General features: G+C 40.9%; 1 protein-coding gene across 1 annotated transcript in view; it reads right to left on the bottom strand.

Annotated features, from left to right (window-relative positions):
• Positions 1 to 15,766, bottom strand: part of ATAD2 (ATPase family AAA domain containing 2) — a 30,412-nt gene extending 14,646 nt beyond the window's left edge. The window contains exons 1-16 of the mRNA XM_064645596.1: positions 15,429 to 15,766; positions 12,032 to 12,171; positions 11,463 to 11,512; positions 9,932 to 10,085; positions 8,792 to 8,888; positions 7,970 to 8,018; positions 7,525 to 7,635; positions 6,969 to 7,047; positions 6,142 to 6,234; positions 5,153 to 5,261; positions 4,820 to 4,935; positions 3,890 to 4,064; positions 3,176 to 3,264; positions 2,755 to 2,914; positions 1,253 to 1,343; positions 520 to 834 (exon numbers count right to left, since the gene is read on the bottom strand). Coding sequence (XP_064501666.1) covers positions 520 to 834; positions 1,253 to 1,343; positions 2,755 to 2,914; positions 3,176 to 3,264; positions 3,890 to 4,064; positions 4,820 to 4,935; positions 5,153 to 5,261; positions 6,142 to 6,234; positions 6,969 to 7,047; positions 7,525 to 7,635; positions 7,970 to 8,018; positions 8,792 to 8,888; positions 9,932 to 10,085; positions 11,463 to 11,512; positions 12,032 to 12,171; positions 15,429 to 15,626 — 2,026 coding nt within the window. The 5' untranslated portion in view covers positions 15,627 to 15,766. The remainder of the gene's footprint in view (positions 1 to 519; positions 835 to 1,252; positions 1,344 to 2,754; positions 2,915 to 3,175; positions 3,265 to 3,889; positions 4,065 to 4,819; positions 4,936 to 5,152; positions 5,262 to 6,141; positions 6,235 to 6,968; positions 7,048 to 7,524; positions 7,636 to 7,969; positions 8,019 to 8,791; positions 8,889 to 9,931; positions 10,086 to 11,462; positions 11,513 to 12,031; positions 12,172 to 15,428) is intronic.
• Positions 15,767 to 15,880: the final 114 nt, after the last annotated feature.

Here is a 15,880-nt window from a genome sequence, read left to right as displayed (position 1 = left end):
TGTCTCACTCAGGACCATGAGCTCACTTATGCTATGCAAGCCAAGCCCCAAAGTACATGCTACTAAAATATTCTGATCTCATGTGCAAGTGTACACTGTGGCCCACAAATATTTCAGTTAAGAGACTATAATGGCTAAAAGTCATGATAGCTAAAACTGTATTTAGCTTAAACAACTTGTACCATGGTTCTGACATTCTTCAGACAGGAAGTAGAAGCATTTATGTAACAATACTCTTCTCCCTGCATGTAAGCATTTATTTGGAAAGAGGTGCTCATATATTAAACTTTTGATCCATCTCTACAAATGATGTGATGTTAGCTACTCTCAGAAACAGGGTGCTCCAGCAGAGAACACAGTTCTCTACTGTGTACTGCAAGTCACTCACAGCTCCCATCTCATGCTGTACAGATATAAAATTAAACTGTCATTATGGTTGAGAGGTTTGTGTATGTTATTGAACAGATCACAAGTTTTTGCATTGGCAGAATTTTAAACAAATGGATGTTGTTGTTATACCTTGCTGTTGGTCCTTCTTTAGTGCAAGCTCTGCATGGGGAAATACTCTCTGCAAGCCTCGTAAAATTCTTTCCAATGTGTTTTCCAACAGCGGTTTTAAAATAGGTGATAGCGCTCGCCCAGGTGAAGCCACAGCCCTCTGTGAAGCTGGAACAGTTTTCTGCATGGCCATGACAAAATCCTTTGCTGTTATTTTAATCGAAGTGACGTCTAACTGCAGTTTCTCGCTCCTTTCGTATATCTGAGGATACCGGCGGCGCAAAGCACAGAGAGCAGCTTCAGCACACAAGGCTTTAATGTCAGCACCACAGTAGCCTAATAAACAAAACACGAAGCACATGTTGTGTCAGTCTCAGGCAACACCGAAGTCAAGGCTAAGATTGCTAAAGTGCAACACTGGAAGACTTTGCATGCAGCCAAAAATTAAAAGGATAAGCAATAATTTAAAGAATTACTGCATCACAGAGAAGTTTTTTTATGTGGCTCACAGCCTGATATCCTGCACTTAAGCAGTAGCCTCCTACTCAAAACTTTGCTCCTGGGAAAGATGTCCCAAACCCTATCAGTGTTCTGAAAAAAAAAGAAAACTTTGTTTGCTTCCAAGGCATGCCAGCTGCCCCACTGCCTCGCTCTGCAGCAAGGCACAGGAGCTCGAGCACTGCCTGGGACAGTGCTCCTACGGTTCCCTACGACTCAATTCGTGCACAGTAACCCAGGCTATTTTCAAACTTACCAACACATTTCTCAGCCAGCTCTTCAAGAAATTTGTCCAATGGCTTTAGGGTCCAGTCTCGTGTGTGAATTTTGAAAATCTCTTTTCTTGCCTGAAAACAAAACAGTTGAATTTTAGTTTGCCCTAAGTTTTCTCTTAAAACAACCACAACACAAAACCCCCAAACCCCACACACTAATACAAATACTTTTCTTATCTGCTAAACTTTAAAATACTTAAGGTCAGTTAATGTGCTCTCTTTTTCAACAAGGAAATTTCAGTATTCTCATCCTGTTACATTAAACTCTTGCTAGGGACTGCAGTGAAATAAAAGGCATTTACATCTTTCATAAAAAATGAGTTTTCACAAGTGTGAGACCTAATAATTCTGAGGAAAAAATTGTAGTAAAAAACCCCAAACTTATCTGGAAACAGATTTTTCAAAGAAAATTCTCTCAAATTCAGCAAAATTTTACAGTGACAGTCTCATTAGTTCATCAAATTTGCTCTTCTGCCAGCTCATCCAAGGAAAACAGTCCTAGCACTCCATTTCCAATTGCTACAGTTACTACCAAGAACAATAATTATTACTCAAATGATTGTCACTCATCCAGATAATGTCAAATGTTGCCTATCCCCATCTCTGATCTTAGCAAGACTTTCACTGAATTATTTAAGTATTTTCTAGTACACAGACCAATTATGGTAGATTTCTAGAATTCTTTCATAGTAGGAATTGTGTATTAGATCTATTTTATGGCACCTTCTCTCCTGCTCCTGAGAGCAGATAAAAACTGGAGACAAATGTTTGTGTTAAATGCACTGTTTAGTGCACTTTTACTAGCCTTCAGTCCAATATGGCTTTTATCCTCTTTCCAAAAAGTGCTAAGGAAAAGAAATATCAGCTGTAGCCAGAAAGAAAACACAGAGTATTCCTGTTTTGCCCAATGCCTCCCTCCAATATTTTTGGTTGCTAAATACCTATTTTTTTAATTGCTTAGCTATTGCCATTGAACTAGAAGCTTCTCAAGCCCTGCCCCTGTGCAGTGATTTCACATTTTTGTCTAAGTCCCTATTACTAAGTACCAGTAGAAATGTCACATCCCAACATACTTCATTTGCTCCAGCACCAGCCTTGATCAAAGTTTTTGTTAACCAAAAAGGAATTCTTGCCTGTACAGCATTTCTTTCACTTTCACAAAGCTACAGTAGTACTTTATAACTTATTTGCACATTCATTCTTAAACATTTCAGTGACTAGCAGAACGCCATAGTCTTTGTTGGTCGCAGAGAAACCAAAACTAGAGCACTAACGGGCCTGTTGCAATCATCTTACTGATATATATTCAGTACCAGGTCTGCCCTCCATGGTACAACACAGTCTCTCCAGACAGCCCTCGTTTGTCCAAGTTGTACAACACTGACAGAGACTTTCGCTGCTCCACAATGCTGCCCTGTTACAGGGGTTGGTTTCTAAGATGGACTCTGCCCCACTGGCATTAAGGTGGAGTTGAAGTTCTGACCTCTTTGTTTGGCAAGCTGAAGAGGAACTCTCGATCAAAGCGTCCTGGTCGTCGTAAAGCAGGATCTATAGAATCCAGTCTGTTGGTGGCCCCAATTACCACAACTTCTCCTCTGCTCTCTAAGCCATCCATAAGTGCCAGAAGTGTCGATACAACCGAGCTAGCAGAAAAGTACAATTTTCATTCAGCAGTTTAGTAAATCATCTTGAGTTCCACATAGATCAGGTAACATAGACCTTGTGTGCTGCTATCAAGCTTAGCAAATGGTTTTTAATTAGTGTTTTAAAATAATCTGAAATTCAGTAGTACTGAATTACTAGTTTTCGGGATAAATGAATGTGGCACATCAAGTTAAACAGGTTGTGGTCTTCTTTTCACAAAGATCAAGCAGCCTTCTACGTAGACACAAAACATGTCCTACCTATGAACTTGGTCTTGTTTACTGGACCGTACAGGAGCAAGGCCATCGATCTCATCAAAGAAAATAATTGAAGGTCGCATCTGGTAGGCCTACAATGGAAGCATAGGAATACTGACACCAGGAAAACTATTTGAAGGAGAAATGCAGGAACAACATTATGGTTGTAAAGGCACTGGAACTAGATTTTTCAGAGCAGCATCAGGGATCTCTACTAATTGAGCTAATGTGGTAAAGTGGCAGGAGTAAAAGAAGGCAGCAGCCTATGGCAGCTCACTGAGACTGGGCAACAGGAAACAAATCACACCAGCAGTTTTTACAGCTATTTGGCAACTACCAACAACAGAGCTGGGACTTAATTACATGTTCTGGAAGCAACCTGTTTTACCGATTTAAATGATCATGCTTTCAGCCTGCCTCTGTTTCCCTCTGATCGAAAGCCACCATCTCTTGTATCTTGAAGCCTTTTTTGGGTTTTTTTTGGTAAGGCAAGGAGTGGCAGGTGTGTGTTGCTTTGCAAGGTTTTCTTGAGTGCTTTACTCATCTTTCATGATACATCTCAAAACTTCAAGCCCCTAAAAACCCCACTGACAAAGGGAACACTAACAATCCCATTTCAGTGGAAGGAGCTGACAAAATATGAAAAAGAATGAGTTCTTCTTGACCATAGAAAATTAGTTACAGCTCAGACAGAACACAAGGCACTTTCAACCTTACCTGATCAAATAACAAACGAAGCTGTCGTTCAGATTCCCCGACCCATTTACTCAGGCAGTCAGCACCTTTTCTCATAAAAAAGGCTACTCTCCTGTCACCTTGGCTGCATTCATTTGCAAGTGCACGAGCAACCAGCGTCTTTCCAGTCCCTGGTGGACCATAGAATAGACAACCTCTGGAATTTAAAAAAAAGTTAAAAAAAAAATTGGTGTGAGAAAAAAACATCATAGAAAAGTACCTGTTACAACCTCCATCCCTAAAACATAGAACTATTCTTGCCTAAATAAAATTTTCTTTCAATTGTTTGTAATATTTTTAAGGTTACTGAAAGGAAAGGATCCAAAGTCCTATTTCAGTATACCATGACTGAGTTTTGCTGACCAAGAAAATATAAAGCTAACAATTAAATCTCTATAATTTCCTTTCGTAACACAGAACTAATATAGCTCTGTAAGAAGCAGTCAGATTCTTATTTTAGCTCAAGCACAACAAACACTGCAAAGTTCTAGTTGCAAGTTCAATCAGTTGTAAAACTGATACTGGAACTCTTGAAAAAAAACAGAGTTGGGGGAGAGACAACTGGACTTCCACAAAACAAACTGCAGTTCACTACCAATAGATAATTCCTTCCTGCTTACAAACTGATCAAGTCCACTTGCACATAGAACTCAAAAGAAAAACACTCCAACTCCCCCTATTAAAGGCAACACACTTTTAAAGCATAGTCTTGCCACACAGTAAATCTCTGAACCTACATGTACACTGGATTTTATCTGTTTTTTAAAAATTACTTTTTACTACTGCTAAAAAAACCCACCATCAACACTGCTTAAAATTTTGAAGCATAGAAACATAATGATACCTCAGTTGAATATTTTCCTGAAAACTTATAGTTATAATACAGTTACAGTTTTAAACAGCATCTGTTACCTTGGAGGTTGAATTTTGAACCTCTCAAAGACTTCTGGATAAAGCAATGGAAAAACGACCATCTCTTTTAAAGCTGAAATGTGGTCAGAAAGACCACCCACGCCATCAAATCGTACCTAAAGAAGAAATCAGCAGAACACATTTTATATGTTAAAGAAAGCTGCAACTTCTGTAAGGTTCCACCAGGAATCAGATGTCAGCACAAAGGAAATGTTTGTTCAAATTTTCAAACCTCTTGAAAGAAAACTGAAAGCCAGGGTAGGTGTAGACAGCCCATTACTGAAAGCTTTCATAAATACTGAAAACATCTCACAATGAAGTAAAAATACTTACTGAACAATCTATTTTCACTGGATCAACATCAGCCAGACTTGCTCCAATTTTCATGCGATCCTTATGAGTTCCCTTTAAATCACCTTTTCGAAAGTTGCCAGGAAGAGACCTGATTTGAATTTAAGAGAAAGCTGTTTTCTAAGTTATGATGCAGATTTTTGATTTTCTAATGATAGTAAGTGAATGCAGACAGTCTTATAAATGAGCATAAACTTCCTGAATAGTTAAATATTTGTTTGATCTGTTTTACATTTAATGGCCATGAGTAAATAAATAAAAATGGTCACTCCAGACATTAAACTCAATTATTTTAATAGCTCTTAGCACTTACAAATATCCATGCCAATCAACAAACACATATAGGAGTACAAGCTTAGAACAAGTTACTCTGTTATGTGTAGACCATGGACTGACACTGATTTGTGTGATGGAAGAAATCCCCTCCCCCAAGCACACTATTACCTTTCAAATTCTTTTAGCTTCTATACTTTATTAGTTACAGCCCAAGACAATACTCGTTTCAGTGGGGATTAACATTATAAAGGCCTATGGAATGTGTGTGCCAGAAGACACACATCTGAAAGATGTCAGGCTGAAAACTCATTTGTTAGAGTGTTAGTAAAATAGTTTTTCTAGAGCATTTGTTAAGTAACGAAACCTCCATCATTTTCTCTATTTATAGCATTCTCTGTTATGATGGTTTTCTTTCTGAATCAACTACTGTAAAGCACAGGAGCAGTAGAATTTTACACTAGGAACTTACATCAAAGTGTTCCTACATCCATTCCCACCTAGAAATCAAATTGCTTATCAAAATCAATTGTGTAAATCCAGTTGCAGAGAGTCCAGTTACAGTTGGCAGCACCAACAGACAGGACTGCCAGAAATTAGAAAGCATGCAAGATGAAGATGGCAACGCTTCACAGTTAGGCAGATATAAAGTCCTCCCAAGTAGACTCCTCCCTCCCCTATTCTCCAATTTCATTAACCTTCTTAAATTTCTGTTCTTCCGTTGCCTCTCAAAATCCTCTTCATCATCAGAAGAGGAAGAGGAATCACTGCTGGGGACTGTGTGTCTCCGTCTGCAAACATTCAAACAAAGATGTGAAAAAAATCAAAATACACAGTAAGTAATATCAAAATTTAAAGTGAGATCTGTTAAGTTTCCAGATCATTGTACTCCTTATGAATCTGATTTCAAAGTATATTATGTGATTTTCCTTGTGACAGCAAAATTTGATTTTCTTAGCAAAGAAATTTCTTAACCAAGTTACTCCTTTTGTCCATTTACTCCCTCTCACACAGATTATAGAGTTGCACTTAACATTATGTATCCACCCTGTGAAACATCAACCTTTTTAACTTATTCCAAAGAGAAACTAGAATCTGTATTCAGGTGATTAAAAAAAAAGAAATCATCACATCATTAAAACAGGCTCCCTCTCTAACTAGATTGTCTTTAGTTTTAAAAAAATAATTTGTATCCTTCAAGATTAAATAGTCTATGATTTTTAGAGGGAGATTCTGGCTTCAATTCCAGAACAAACAAATTTCAGTTACACAATCAGCCACAACCTTCATCATCGCCTTTTAAGTGACCAGAAAAAACTGCATTTTCAAATAAAATCTAATGGCTAATAAAAAGGATGGGCTCCCCTCAATATTTGTTTTCTTTATACCCTCAGACTACCACAGCAATAACCATACTGTTAATCTCTAATTACCACCAGTCCAAAAACCCTTGAAAGCTTTATTCAGTCATGTGACTGACAGCACTATTGAGAAAGAAGAGCTACCACTAACCATATACACACACCTGTTAGTTCTTTTGCATGAATCTCTCTCTCTGACAGGTGAAGCCCGGTCTGAATAATACATCTTACGTTGTCCTGGTTCTATTGAAAGAAAAGAATTTAGAATAATGTTACAAACAAGTTTAAGAGAAAGCAGCATAGTGAAAGAGGCAGAGAAGGGGATGTGTATCACCCATCCCTAAGTTCAGGAGGAGTTTCAAGGGATGGGTATTTTTTTTTTTTTTAATCAATGCACAATAAAAGTGAAAAACCACACACCTAATATTAAGGAGAACTGAAAACCCACAAGAGTAAGATCATCAAGTCTGTTCAATTACTATTCTTTCAAGGATACATAGATAATATTTTTACTGAAAAACAGTAATAAGGATGCCAAATGGCAAAGAAATAGAATGTGCAGAGGATACATGCATTTAATAAAATTCACTTGCAGGTAAGGAAAGACATTTAAATAGCGCTGAGTGTGTGCATGTGCGTTTTCCTTCTAAAAAAGCCCCACAACACTCCCACTTCCATGCAAGACCTTAGTTCCTAAGAGAAGCTGTGCCTATAACCTACTTTGCAATGGTGCTTGATAGCGCTCAACAGTTTTCCTCTGCCGAAAGGAGTAACGCTTCCGAGTGTCTCCACCATCATCTTCTTTTGCTTCACTTTCTTCTGATGAACCAACTGTACGTCAACAAAACATGAGAGTGTAAGTATTGTTGAGGATGGTATTAAATTCAAAGTGCACTAGGCAACATATATTCCCATGTGTCCACAACCTTTTATCTTGTGTTTTGGAAAAACATTGACTTTTTTTTTCCTCTGAATACCTGTTCAGAGCTCACAACAGTACAGTCCTAGAGTCTGTGACCATGGCTTGTAATGTCAATAGCAGCACAGATTTTTTTAATAGATGAAAATTACCCAGTAGTTTGCCCAACCTCAGTTGTTTAAGACAAGGCTTTTGGCTAGAGCATAGTCAGGAAAATTTTAAAACAGAACTAGCCTACAATGCTACCTTGATTATCAGCTATTTCTTCATCAGTCCTTTCCATATCGAGGCTTTCCTAATTAAAAGAAACAAAGACCAGTCACAGATATGCAGAAAACCTTTGGGCATATTTGGTGCCTGTACAGTATCATTATCAAGGCACTCCATATACACAAAAGATTTAATTATTGTATGGCAGGAGAGAAGTGGAACATCATTCTGGCATCCAGGATTAATAACAAGGATTTCTGCTCTAAAATAGGAATTCAGATCCAAACAAAAACTTATGAAAGCAGACTATGAAGATGTTTAAGAACAAAGTGACTGCCATTCAAAAGAACATTGGACTAACTTAATTTAATAAAGCAAAATTAAGACAGAGGAAATATGATGGCTATCTTTTTAACAGTAGTTCCTCTCAGGATAGAAGACTAGTTGAGCTCACAGGCAAGACTGGCACAACAACACACAGGTAAAGCAGGTATCAGTGAATTCAGGTTTTAGTAAGATTTGAAGTGAAAATCCAAGCCCTGAAACAGCTGTTCGTAAACAGTGTCCATTCAAAAACCATAAGACAATTCAGAAAGTGTAGCATAAGACATCTGTTGCAATCTTTCACTGCTATTTCTTGTCTTCCGAAGTTATTTCTTCCACCCTTACAGCATAGTTGTGGCATGACTGTAAGTAAGATGTTAAATTGTATCATTACAGAGCAAACCCAAATGTTATTTTAGACAACACTGTGCTTTGGATGAAGGTTTTTTCTGCTAAAGTAAAACTACAACTAAATAATTTCCCTATGTGAAATACCCTACTTATACAAAACCAGCAAAATAAATTAGTATGTACTTCTTCTGTATCGTGGAACACCTCCAGGTCTCCCATCCTTCGCCGTTTACGCATCTTCTCCATGTCATCCATTTTTTGCAAGACTGCTTCTGCAGTACTAAGATACAAAGTTGTCATGTAAGAGCAAAAATAGGCAAGTACAAAAAAACCCATTTAAAACAGCACACATAATCATCATGACATTTTAATATAGTATGCACAAAGCAAGAGTCACTGACCCTTAGACAAGTTTTTCAACAATACTTAAAAATTAGGTCAAATGTTTACTTTTTTAAAGAATTAAGGACAAATGTTTGAGGATTTGCAAACATACACTGCTTGGGTTTATTTTCCCCTCTTGCTGAACACAGAAAAAAACCCCCAACTGTTTCAGTAGGAAAAAAAGTAATTCTGCAGATAGTAAGATCGCAGATATTATGGCAGATTTCATAGCATTTAAGTTGCTCTGCATGATAATGTTAAGTCACTTGTGGTTCACAGCCTTCTTCAGACAACAGGTTGCATACTCATCTCTAAACTGCAATTTAAGTTTTGCATTGATTTTACATAACTGTATATGCTAGAGAAAACACACTACTGCTGTTACACTTCACAAACCTTACAAGGAAAACAATGTCAGTTTGGGCTTCACAGAGAGAATTACACCACAGACAGATAGGCAGAAACACCAGGATTGCTTCACTTTGCCTGTTTCCAAACTTCCTTAGCATCTTAAGCTAAATCTACTGTAAGTCACAACAGAAGCTAATTGTTTTGGTTCACAGGAAAACACATAAACCCACCCAACGAATACGTACCAGACCAGGTTGCTCAAAGCCCCATACAATCTGGCCTTGAACACTTGCAGGGATGAGGCATCCATAACTTCTCTGGGCAACCTGTTCCAATGCCTCACCAACCTCCCTGTAAACAATTTCTTCCTAAAATCTAATCACTGGGATGTAACATATACATAGTGGTATGCAGGGAAGTCTCAGCCTAACCACTGAATGCATTTAGCTCTTGCTGCCAGGAACAACAATACCTTTTTCCCTTGTTAAAAGGAGGAAGTCCCTAGCTAGTATTTTGCTACAGGACAAGGAGTTGCTAGTATAGGCTCACTGTAGTAGCTTTGCAAGATGATGAGAAAAAACTACTTACTTTGTTACAAGTTTGTCAAACAAAACAGACTGATTTGTAGAGGTGTAACGGCTTTGCTGGAGTCTGCAGCTCCGGCGGACCTCCAAATCCCCATTTTCTTCGTGGACGTGTTCTGCAGCTTTTGCATGAGCTCTGGTCTTCAGTGTTCTGGTCACTAAAATTCAATAATACATAAAACTTTCTAGGACGGAAAATATGTCAGTCCCTTTATTTTACTGTTGCTCTAGCAAAATGTAAAAACCCCCACCTTTAATTGATTTTTGCCTTTAAATACTGAATTAAAAGTTACTGTAGTGATCACAGCATTCAACTTAAAAGTACTTATGCTTAAACTACCTCTTTAAAAGCGTGATTTGTATAGCAGCTTTTTCATTTACTGGGAAGCTAATATGATGAAAACAAACACCTAGCTTTTGTTCCATGCAGAAGGCAAATTTATTCCAGTTACTTCTCTCTGGAAAAGTGAAACCAACAAATACCTACCCCTAAAGTGTTTTCACTCCATTCACGTAAAATTGTATCTGATAGTTTTTTCTAAAAATTGCTTATGTGGTAGTCTCTAAAGAGGCATGTTTTTAGTACACTATTTAAGCATGCATCTCTTCCATTTTCTGTGTTGTGACACAAAAGGCCTAGAAGATGAGAAATGCCTCAAGATAAACTTCCAGATACAAAAGAACTCAAAATGCTTGCTTGCTTTAAAGGAGACTTGCCCAGTATTTACCAGACAGCATCCTCTGCCACAGGTTTGCGAGTTGCACTATCATTAAAAGAGTTAAGAGGTCAGTGAGAGAGTAATAGATGTATCACTATGTTAGTTTAAACACAGGTGGGTTTGATCTCATCATCACCAACTACAAAACTAACTTTGAGCTCAGTAAGTAATATTTTATATTGCACAAGTAGAACTTGAGTTACTACACACTAAGTCCATTTTGGGTCCCTTCCCATGTTCAGCCTGTAGTTGGCAGGATGCTGTCAAGACCTAAAGGATTTTTCCAGCTGCCACCAAGTGGCCTCATGGCACCAAGTCCACTTGTGTACTCAGCAGGGCAATTCAGCTCCAAGGTAAAGTGCTCAGCTTCAGGGACACCTTCCCCACGCCTGTGGGTTTGTACATCTTATGACTGAATTACTTCTAACTCACCTGTATTACAATACTGCAACTCTTTCCTACTTACAAGACCAATTTACACTTAACCTGTGTTCTACAGACTCCAGAAAACCCATGTCATAAAACAAAACTGACCCAAGGAACAGATTCTTTAATGCTTAAGAATTCAGGAATTCACACTGCATTCTTCCCAAGCCTGAAAGGAATTAATAACATCTCCTCCTATTTGTACCTACCTCTTTTGATAGAACTCAGTGGAAATTGTTATCTTTGACATATCTATTCTCATAGCTTCAGTTGATTTTGGCTGATGAGTTCAGAAGTTTTTGGGGCCAAGTTAAATGGACAGAGTGACCAAATGCAATCCTTCTCAGAAAACAGACTAAAAAGTAATCCTAAGGAGTTATCACTACTTACCTTCTTTATAGTCTTCTTTTTTTGCGCCTGATTTCGGCTTTGCCAGCTGCCTACATTAAAAAAGAGGGCAGAGAAAAGGAGAACAGAATTGTTGTATTACAAGTATTGTATGGCAGTATTATATTGCATTGCATTGTACAGTCTCCCCTCAACACTGGGGAACTTCTCCAGGTTTATAATCTGGTGCTACACGTCATGCAAAGAAAAGCCTGTGGACCCCAGGGAGGATTCAGATCCCGAGTCTGCTGTGTACCATATGCACACAGTTCTCTAAGGACAGACATTTTCTAACTTGCTTGTCTGGATGTCTCGATAGGGCAAGTAATATCTCAGTAACCAAAGTGGAGGAGAAACCTCAAAGGACATTGAGATACAATGCTTTTTATACAAGCTGAAAACTTTAACTAAGAAGAGTGATTCCAGTTCTAAGACACTGGCACTAACATACTCATACTCCCCTGCAGATTTTTAGCTGTAGATTTACCTTGAGAAGACTCACTGTGCATGCTTTCACTTTTCCTTTTCACTGTATGAATTGAACAGAGATTAAACACCCAGAAATACAATACCTGGAGAAGTGTCGGTTGACGTTTTCACTTAATATTTCCATACTTTTGTCAAAGCTAGAGTCTGAACAGGGCGGCATGTTTTTTCTCATTGATCTTAAACAGTGTCCATTGAAACATTCAACATTGCCAGAGGAAAAATCCTAGGAAAAGAAGGAAGAATGTGTTTATCTGAACCACACATATTGTCTCATTTGGGCAAGCTTAGTCTGTCTGTTAGACTCCTGACTCAAGAGTGATGTGACTGACTGTAGGTAAGCCTCGAACCACTTCTCCACCAAGAAGTAGCTCTCAGGAAGAAAAACGCACATCAGATTTCAAAGAAAAAAAAACCAAAATCTTTGATTTCAAATTTGGTACAGTGACCACAGTAAACAAAACCTCACCTATAACATGCAATTTTTTCACCCCTTTAGGAAGGGCCAAAAATTATACCATAAAAGAAGGAGGGGTTTGGATCCAAAAAACCCCCAAAGCAATAGAGAGTGAAGAAGCCTCTCTGCTTGCGTTAGATCGGCTGATGGACTGTGTTTCTCCTCTTCCCTGAAGGGATGCCTTTAGATGACCTTTCTGCCTCCCAACTGTTTTGGAGCAGACCCGGGAATACTCATTTAGATAGACAAATACATTGCTAATAGATCTGTCACTACTCCTTCTGTAGCAGCACATACAAACACTCCGTAGTTGTTGCATTTACCACCAGCAATTCAGAATCCGCTTTCCTGTTGCTTCAGTGAACTGTGCTATTCACGAACCTGAATCGTGTAAGTTCTTACTGAACTTGGCCAGGCTGATAGTGCTGAATTGGCTACAGCCAGAAATTAGGCCCAGCTGCACCCAGCCCCTCTGATCTCTGACAACCAGCTGGAATGCAAGGGGTTAGTTTTCTGCCAAATTTCTCTATCTTTAATGCAACAGAAAAATGGCTTGTCCTGGGAGAGGTTTTTCCTGTCTCTGTTCCATTTATAATGGCATTCAGAGGGACATAAAAAGAATTGCTTCAGAAGGATGGCATTTATCCACAGAAAACCAAAGGGAACTGAATATACGCTTCTTGCAAGGAAGATGATACTATTGACTTTTACTATGTGAGGAAAGCTCTGATGACCACGGAGGGGGCTTGTTCTGTTTACAACCCAAAGTTTCGTTACAAATACGCCAAACTAAACCTCATGCTGAAAAGGGCAGAAAACCGACCAGATTCTTCTAGTTCTTCACACTGATATTACCAAGAGGTAATTCCATTAGTTGTTGATGGAGAGGACAGAAGAGTGAGGAAGGACTGTAGGGGGATCGCAAGATGTCAGGAGGTTATGCAGGGAGAAAATTACATGGGCCAAAGCCCAAGTAGAATTTAATCTGGTTACTGCTTTAACAGACAACACAAAACATTTTTACAAATACATCAGCAACAAAAGAAAGGCTAAGGAGAATCTCCATCCTTCACTTGATGCACAGGCAAACATATGACAAAGGATGAGGAAAAGGCAGAGGTACTATGCCTCAGCCTTTAACAGTAAGACCAGCAGTCCTCAGGGTACCGCCCCTTCCATGAAAAATTTCTTCCTGATGTCCAACTGGAACCTCCCCTGCTGTATCTGGAGGCTGTATCCTCTTGTCCTGTTGCTAGTTGCCTGGGAGAAGAGGCCAACCTCCTTCAACCTCCTTTCAGGTGATAAGGTCTCCCTGGAGCCTCCTTTTCTCGAGGCTAAACAACTCCAGCCCCCTCAGGTGCTCCTTATATGACTTACTTTCTAGACCCTTCACCAGCTCCGTTGCCCTTCCCTGGACACATTCCAGCACCTCAATTGCCTTTCTTGTTGTGAAGGGCCAGAACTGGACACAGTATGTGAGGTGAGGCCTCACCAGTGCTGATTAAAGGGAGACAATCACTGCCCTGGTCCTGCTGGCCACACCATTTTCTATACAGGCCAGGATGCCCAGACAAAAAGGGAACTCCTGGAGCACACTGCCCTCAAATATAGGTCACCAGACAAGAAGCTTGGTCAGCTTGGGGAATTACACCAGCGCTATAGACCTAGAGATAGACAGTTTCCAAAGGGGCAGCAGCCACTTTGGATCTCACTGGGAAACTCACTCATGAAACTTAATGAGATTGGAAACTTGGAAGAGGATGAACACAGCAGATGTTGGTTTACCTTACACTTTCTCCTGTATGCTCCTTACTGTCTGTGGATGCAATGAGCTGTATAACTAAAGATAAACCACATGATGACTGCAGAAAAAAACTGCAAAAGCTGCCACCAGCAAGTCCTCACATGTCGATGAGACAGGAAATAGGCAGTAGGGCTTGAACATGCAGCCAGCACCAGCATCATGACCTCTGTCAGCTGGGGCACTTCTACATTATCTCTACAGTTAAAACCTCCAGCAGAGCACAGCATCCTATAAATGAGGTAATGACTCAATACCTCAAAGCATGGAAAAGGTCTACAAAAAGGGAAAAAAAGAAAAAAAAACCACCAAACCAATGAACAACCTTACACCCTGTTTCATGACAATGATTCTGCTTTGGTTTCAGGGATAAGTTTACATTTAGCTTCCTCATTCCTGTTCTCCACACTGAGAACACCTGCCAGCTGTGCTATCTGCTTAACGCTGCATAACCTTCCCCTCAGTGCAAAGGGCAGCTGAAGGCAGCCCCTGACAACCATTTCCAGTGGAGACTGCAAAAACAAAGCAGTGATATTTAAGCAAATTCCACGACTCTTTGTAAGGGGAGAAAAAAAACCCACCACCCCAAGGATTTTTTCCTTCTTAGTTCAGTAATCTTGAAAATAATGGAAAAAAAATTAAAAAAAAAATTTAAAATTAATCCATACAACTGAAACTCCTGAAAGACTTTTGCTGGAAGGAAACAGAGTCCACAAGAAGCATCACTCCAAGGCAGGGCTCCCCTCAAGAGCAGACCACTTCCAAGTTGCATCTGATCTGCTTTTATTTGTCACAGAAATGCAGGACAGCCTGCAGAGAAGAGCCTGACTTGGAAAGAGCGGAGAAGAGTTTTAGCTTTTGAAGGCTATGTTAAAAACAGTCAACTTCTGAACATCTCAAAATGAGATGATTCAGTTATTAAAGTCGCGGCCGAGAGGCAGAGCACAGGTTTGTGTTCCCAGGGACCGGCTCTCAGGCCGCTGCCAAGGCCGGTGCCGAGCCCCCTCCAGCCGCAGGGCGGCCGGAACAGGAGCGGCCCGGCTGCTCCTCCACACGCACCCGGCCGCGGGCACTTAGCCCAAACACTCCTTTTTCTCCTTTTGTCCCTCCGCGGGACCCTGCTCCCCGCCGCTTTCCCAGCTCCTCCCAACACCTCCCGGCCGCCCCCCCCCAGGCCCACAGTCCAGCGCTGCCCGGCCCTGGCTCCCCCCGCCCCGGCACTCACGGCCTCCGCGGCTCTCCTGGATCCCGCGGCCTTGGCGGACCCGGAGCGCGTCCAGACGCCGCGGCTGCTGAGCGCGGGGCCCTCCAGGGAGATGAAGTCGGAGCTGGAGTCCAGCAGGTCGAAGGGGGGCCGGCGGCAGCGGCTGTCGCGAGAGGCCACGCGGGCCGGGCGGGCGACGCTGCTCCGCAGGACCACCATGGTGGTGGTGGGGGGACGGACACGGGACAGGACGGACCAGACTCGGCCCGGCCCAGCCGCTGCGCTGCGCTCCGCCAGAGCCCTCCCGATCCCTCCTTCCCGCTCCGCTCTCCCTCCGGCCGGTACTGCCGGCGCGCGCGGCGGAAGGACACGCGGCGTACAGCGGCTCCTGCTCGCGCGTTTGGCGCCCAAAAACTCGTATCGCTGCGCCCGCCGAGCGCGGGGCGGGGCTCGCGCGGCGGCTCCGCCTCGTC

The sequence above is a fragment of the Pseudopipra pipra genome, chromosome 1, assembly GCF_036250125.1.
Source record: "Pseudopipra pipra isolate bDixPip1 chromosome 1, bDixPip1.hap1, whole genome shotgun sequence".
NCBI lineage: Eukaryota > Metazoa > Chordata > Aves > Passeriformes > Pipridae > Pseudopipra > Pseudopipra pipra.
The sequence above is the reverse complement of the archived record's forward strand: the minus strand, read 5'-3'. Positions and strand labels throughout refer to the sequence as shown.